Source organism: Psammomys obesus, unplaced genomic scaffold (assembly GCF_907164565.1).
Source record: "Psammomys obesus unplaced genomic scaffold, mPsaObe1.curated_primary_1811, whole genome shotgun sequence".
Lineage (NCBI taxonomy): Eukaryota > Metazoa > Chordata > Mammalia > Rodentia > Muridae > Psammomys > Psammomys obesus.
The window spans coordinates 1-7,342 of record NW_026588023.1 but is presented as its reverse complement, the minus strand read 5'-3'; the positions used below and the strand labels follow the sequence as shown (position 1 = coordinate 7,342).

The 7,342-nt window shown below is 38.7% G+C and overlaps 1 protein-coding gene across 1 annotated transcript; it reads right to left on the bottom strand.

Annotated features, from left to right (window-relative positions):
• Positions 1-784: 784 nt before the first annotated feature.
• LOC129674211 (melanoma antigen preferentially expressed in tumors-like) lies at positions 785-6,546 on the bottom strand. The gene is given in 4 exon segments (XM_055604084.1): positions 785-930; positions 933-1,297; positions 4,179-4,757; positions 6,257-6,546. Coding segments are annotated over 4 exon segments (1,380 nt in total).
• Between the last annotated feature and the right edge of the window lie 796 nt (positions 6,547-7,342).

Genomic DNA, 7,342 nt, shown 5'->3' with positions numbered 1-7,342 from the left:
TTTACACAAATCCTAGTGATCTGAGCACAGGTGTGCTAGTGTGGTAAGCAACTGGAGGACCGAGATATTTCCTTACCCTGTGAATATTTTTAATTATTGACTTTACATACACTATTTCTAGGTAAGTCTGTGATATGCAGACTCATTATTATGTTGTATTTTAGAGTATAAAAGAAGTTGGACTCAGTACTCAAATGTGGCTACTATGTATCATGCGAAACGAGGCACAGCTATTGAGGAAAAAACAAAATTTATATTCATATATAGATATATAACAAATTATTTATAATGTACATAATATTACTAATATATATTATATACATATGTGCAATATATAATTATACATTAAATATAATACCTAAATATTATGTATAAATACACATACATAATATGTATTTTGTGTATACATGTATTATAAGCAACTTATCCATAAATATAAAGTCAGTCTGTCATTGTCTTGATCTGTGTCGATATATACAAGAGCAAACCAAACAGTATAAGCAGAGACATACTATAGCAGGATATGACTGTCCGATATTAAATACACACCACTGTACTCAGCAAAAACAAACAGACCAATAGTAGAAAAGAGATACATAGGAACTCTTGAAGTCTCCCAGTTTTCCCTACGTTATTCTCTTTAGGAACCAGTTACATACCTACCCTGCCTAAGTGTAATTTTCTACAACATAAGGACCATATAGATTGAGTCTATGGACACAGGAAATAACAATTATTACTAAAATGGTACATATCTGGTACAAATTGTGTTGGACTGTGAAATTTACTCATTGTAAATGATCCATTTCATGTCATTGATCTGCGCAATCTCTAACATCGTCTTCAGTTGTAGTTTTACAATGGCAAGCTTCCTTCTGTCTACACTGCACTGAAAATGCCAATCATCAAAGCAATGTACAGGGATAGGAAAATTACATATTTTAGCTCCATCAAAGGTATTAAATTATTCATGATATTCATAAGGATAGGCATTGTGATGGGGTTAGAAGCAAAGCCCAGGACTCGGAGTTCGGTGCATCTAATTAAGACAGTGATTAGAACAGAGATTGAAGAATCACTTATAAAGCAATTATTTAGCTCTATTATCTGAAGAGTACCAGAGAGATTTACCAGAAGAGTGCAAATGGGCTCCAAATCATTCCAATACATTGTGGTGTTACTAAGATTCAAGAGCTTTAGGCGGGTGGCTTGAGGACGCTGAGACAGAAATTGGTAGTCTCTGGATGAGAGATTACAAAATGGCAGATACAAGAAATCCAAGCCAGGTGGTATGAACCTGTAGGGATGAAAAACAAAAACAAAAACTTCTGAAGAATGAAAACTGAATGAGGAAAACTCTACCTTTATGTCTAGATGAAACTACTTTTCATATGTATGTTACTTGAGTATCAATGTGTCAGTGTGTGCTTTAATTCACTTAATAGTTTTGTGATTCTGAGAAAGTTAGTTTTGTTTTCTTTTTCCTACTGTTTTTGAGAGAGAATATTACTATATAGCTCAGGCTGTCCTGGAACTATGTAGACCAGGCTAGCCTTAAACTCACAGAATCTACCTGCCTTTGCCACCTGAGTGCTGAGATTAAAAGTGCATCCCACCACACCCAGCTGACAGTTTCGTTTTCAATACTGAAATACAATGTATTTTCTTCTTAAGAATGTGTACAATATGTTAGAATAGATGATTCTAAGAAATATTAAGAGAAAAACATTAACCCAATTAACACTTTTAATATTATCACTGTAGATTTTAGTTCAACTTCTTTTTTTTCTAATCTTTTATTTTTTTTTATTAATTACACTTTATTGATTTTGTATCCCACAATAAGCCCCTCCCTCCTCCCCTGCCAATCGACCCTCCCTCCCCTTTCTGCATGCATGCCACTCCCCAAGTCCACTGATAGGGGAGGTCCTCCTCTCCTTTCTGATCTTAGTCTATCAGTTCTCATCAAAAGTGGCTGCATTGTCCTCTACTGTGGCCTGGTAAGGCTGCTCCCCCCTCAGGGGGAAGTGATCAATGAGCAGGCCAATCAGATTATGTCAGAGGCAGTCCCTCTTCCCATTACTATGTAACCCACTTGGACACTGAACTGCCATGGGCTACACCTGTGCAGGGGTTCCAGTTCATCTCCACAAATAGTCCTTGGTTGGAGTATGAGTCTCTGGGAAGTTCCCTGTGTTCAAATTATCTTGTTCTGTTGCTCTGCTTGTGGAGCTCCCGTTCCCTCCAGCTCTTACTATTTCCCACTTCTTACATAAAATTCCATTCACTCTGCCCATCAGTTGGCCATCAGGCTCAGCATCTGCTTTGACAGTCTATACTGCAGAAGCTTTCAGAGGCCCTCTGTGGCAGGTTTCAAGGTTGTTTCCTGTTTTCTTCTGGCTTTCAGAGGCCCTCTGTAGCAGGTTCCGAGGTTGTTTCCTATTTTCGTTTTCTTCTGATGTACATCCTCTTTGCCTTTCAGGATGGGGATTGAACATTTTAGTTAGGGTCCTCTCTTTTGCTTAGTTTGTTTAGATGTACAGCTTTCAGTGGGTTTATTCTATATTGTATGTTTATATGAGTGAGTATATACCGTGAGTGTCTTTTTGCTTCTGGGTCAACTCACTCAGGATGATCCTTTCCAGGTCCCACCATTTACCTGCAAATTTCATGATTTCCTTATTTTTCATTGCTGAGTAATACTCCATTGTATAGATATACCACAGTTTCTGCATCCATTCTTCAGTTGAGGGGCATCTGGGTTGTTTCCAGCTTCTGGCTATTACAAATAAAGCTGCTACAAACATGGTTGAACAAATGTCCTTGTTGTGTACTTGCGCCTCTTTTGGGTATATGCCTAGGAGTGGTATGGCTGGATCTTGAGGAAGCGCTATTCCTAGTTGTCTGAGAAAGCGCCAGATTGATTTCCAGAGTGGTTGTACCAGTTTACATTCCCACCAGCAGTGGAGAAGGGTTCCCCTTTCTGCACAACCTCTCCAGCATGTGTTGTCCCTTGAGATTTTCATCTTGGCCATTCTGATGGGTGTAAGGTGAAATCTCAGGGTTGTTTTGATTTGCATTTCCCTAATGGCTAATGAGGTTGATTAAAAACTGCATGGTACTGGCATAGAAACAGAATGGTGGATCAATGGAATTGAACAGAAGACCCAGAAATAAACCCACACACTTACGGACACCTGATTTTTGACAAAGATGCCAAAACCATACAATGGAAAAAAGATAGCATCTTTAACAAATGGTGCTGGTCCAACTGGATATCTACATGTAGAAAAATGAAAATAGATCCATACTTATCACCCTGCACAAAACTGAAGTCCAAGTGGATCAAAGACCTCAACATAAAACCAGACACATTAAATCATCTAGAAAAAAAAGTGGGGAATACCCTAGAACTCATTGGTACAGGAGAAAACTTCCTGAACAGAACACCAACAGCACAGGCTCTAAGAGCAACAATCAATAAATGGGACCTCATGAAATTGAAAAGCTTCTGTAAAGCAAAGGATACTGTCATCAAAACAAAGCGACTGCCTACGGATTGGGAAAGAATCATCACCAACCCTCTATCTGACAGAGGACTCATATCCAATATATATAAAGAACTAAACAAGCTGAAAAGCAACAAACCAAGTAATCCACTTAAAAAATGGGGAACAGAGCTAAAGAGAGAATTCTCTGCAGAGGAATATCGAATGGCAGAGAAGCACTTAGTTCAACTTCTTAGTGGAGAGGAATAACAAAGATCAGGCAACTGAGAATTCCCTTTGGACAGTCCCCAAATAACAACCTCTACTATCATGGTCTGTATCTTGGAGAGTATAGATTATCAAAATTATCTGCCATTATGAGCTATGGACATCTATAATCAGGTGCTTCAGTGCTATAGCAAAAATATTTTCCCCTATCTCAGTTCTCCTCCTCCTGATATCTGCAGGACTAGAAGCTTTTCACCCTTGTATTTCTGCATTTACTATAGTATCTGTATATTTCTGGCTGCTTATTTTGTGTACTCCTGTCTTTCTTCAGTTTCAAATTCCCAGAAGTGATGAAATGGAAAGCATAAAAACTTGTGAGGAGGTTAGGAATACCCAAGAAGTTTTTCACTCCTGTCCCAATAAGCTACTGAGAAAAGCCAGGGACCTACTGCAAACTATTACCTGAGCACTTTGTCCAGGTGATTTTTAAGGTAGAATGAAGCCAAGTTGAGTTCCTTGAGGTTTTCCATTCGATGCAAGTGACTGAGGACATTTTTGAAGACATTCCCACTCAGAGATCAAAAAGAGACTTTAAACAGACTAAGGCTTTGTAGGTGGGCCATCCGAGACAGGATACTGTTGCTATCACGCAGCAAGCCCTTATCAACAGAAAACTGTTCAACACACTTGAGATCAGAAAATTTCAGGGACCATTTGTAGTTATGCAATTTATCAACACGTAAATCTCGACAGAACACATGCAAAGACCCTGAACTCTCCTCAGCTTTACTCATAAGCAAATCCAAAAATTCCTTTTGCACAAAGGAGCCATCGAGGAAAAGTTCCACTAGTAATTCCACAGGCCTCAGTGACTGAGAGTCAATCCCTGAATTTCCTAAACGAAGATGTCCTTCTATTTTAGTGATAGAGTTGTCAGAATAAGCACAAGAATAAAAACAGAAAGGTGATTTGGAGCTGATTTCAGGGTATGTGATCCTAGAATAGGTGACTTGTCTCAAATCTAGGATCCTCAATTTAGGTCTCCGGTAGGGAAAAGAACAGAGAAAATATATGAGAAATAGCAAATGATAATTAAACCCAGTAGGATCAATGATGACATATAAGAACAAATCCAGTCTCAGCAGTACTGCCGGATCCTCTTTCTCTGTGGCCTGGTAAGGCTGCATTGTCAGGTACATGGGATCAAAGAGCAGGCAACTGAGTTCATGACAGAGGCAGCTCCTGCTCCCCTTACTCTGGCTCCAGCATGAAGATTGACCTGCCAATATTCCATAGGGGGAAGAGGGAGGGAGGGAAAGTGGGACTGGGAGTTGTTGAAGGAGGGGTCTTCAATTAGGATAAATAATAATTAAATTGTGAAAAAAAAACATGAGTGAGATTCCCAGAAGGAGAAAGATACACATAGTGTATACTCACTTACATAGACCTATAAGATATAATAAACATAAAGAAATCTATACACCTAAAGAAGATAAACAAGAGAGAGGACCCAGGGAAAGATGATCTATCCTCACTTAGAAAGACAAATGGGATGGGTAGTAGATGTAGGAGAAAACAATTAACAGGACAGGAGCCTACCACAGAAGGCCTCTGAAAGACTCTCCCTAGCAGTGTATCAAAGCAGATGCTAAGACTCATAACCAAACCTTCAGCAGTTGCAGGGGATCATATGAAAGAAGGTGGAGTTATTATGACCTGGAGAGGATAGGAACTCCACAGGGACCAAATATATCTGGGCTCAAGGGTTTTATATGAGACTGTTTTTCCAACCAAGGACCATGTATGGGTATAACCTAGAACCTCTGCTCAGATATAGACTTTGGATGTTCAGTCTCCAAGTGTGTACCCTAATAAGCGGAACAGGGACTATTTCTCACATGAACTTAATAATGGGCTCTTTGACCTCCACAGCCCCCATGGGAGAAGCAGCCCTGCTAGGCCGCAGAGGTGGACTTTACAGCCAGTCTTGATGATACCTGATAAAACAGGGTCAGATGAAAGGGGAGGAGGTTCTCCCTTATCAGTGGACTTTGAAAGGTAGGGAGGAGATGAGGGAGGGAGGTTTGGATTGGGAGGGAATGAGGGAGCAATATACAGCTGGAATACAAAGTTAATAAAATTTAACTAATAAAAAATAAATGAGAATATATAAAAGTGAAAAAATTAAATATAATAAATGCAAATTTAAAATAAAATAGAGCAAATCTTTTTAGCCACAGCTGGCATGCCTTATAATAACTTACAATAATTCTTTCCTGTGAAAATTGAAATTTTCCCCATCCTTTTATACTCTAAATTGTCTCCAGTCTTAAAGCTCCTGTTTTTCTTTTAAGTAATAACATCTGTTACATAAACCCATCAACAGTACCTCCCCAATAACATAGATTTCACAACACAATGTGTTGGGCCAACAGGCTCTCACATAAATCTTCAGCATTCAGTGTTACTACTTCTGGAAAGAGTAGTAGGCCATGGCATAACCTCCTGAATCTTATCATGTCTCTACTATACAACCTTACCTAGGAGAGGAGTTCTGTGCAGGACATACTGGAAGATTCTCAATAATGACTTTCAGGATTTCATGGTGAGCCTCCTGAATACTTAGTGACCCAATATGGAGACAGTAAAAGGGCCAAACTTTAACCATTGCACTCAATATACTCCTATGCCCACCCTTAAAGGCAGCAATGAACAATGGAACAAAAAGCTCTCTTGGAATGTCCTCCAGAGCTTGGATTGTTGCAGACTCATTGCTTAGCAGACTCTGCACAGCAAGATCCAACAGTTTATTCGGGACTGCTGCATCCATCGTTGTGAGCCTGTATCAGGAGGAGAAACATTTAGAAGTTCTGGGAAAACACAATTTCTGCTTTGCAAAATTAAAAGCATGAATAATTAGATAGGTTATAAAACAGTGAATAAGAAAAATGAAGGAAAGTTCCAAGCAAAAATATTAAACCATGAGAAAACAAAAAATTTCTTGTTTATCACCAACCTATTATGGTATGCTGCTGTAATGTCATATACTGTACTGTAATATCATGTGTAATCCAGTATACATTACAGCATTGTCCTTGGATAAAATAACTTGATGATTAAGATAAAATAATCATAGTTAAGAACAAAGAAGCAGTACGTTTTCTTGAGGCTTCCAGGTTTTCAATCTCAGGGAGACAGAATTCAACCAGTCCGAAAAATTATGCTCCGTGGTCTAAAATGTTGTTCTTCAGTTATAGCTTAAGGTGCAAGAGAGTTTAATTACTTCCTACCTGTGATGAACTTTCTTTTGTGTGAAGCAAAAGTCAAAACAGTCTGGAAACAAAGGGACTGGGAACTCTCAAGAAGCAAAGGGACTGACCTTACACAGTGTTACAAATGTTAGGAAATGTATTCAAGAATTTGCTGTTTGTGCTATGTTTCAAGGTCACACCATATTCCCAAGAATATCTCTGAATATTCCAATATTTTGGTTCAAATTTCAGTTGTGGATGTGCCTGATATGACTGAGTTTGGACTCCAGATTCCATTGTAAGGACTGTGGAGCAATGTTATTCAAAATTGACATTTTCCTGAAAAGCCTCACATTAAAAACAAATGCATGCAGA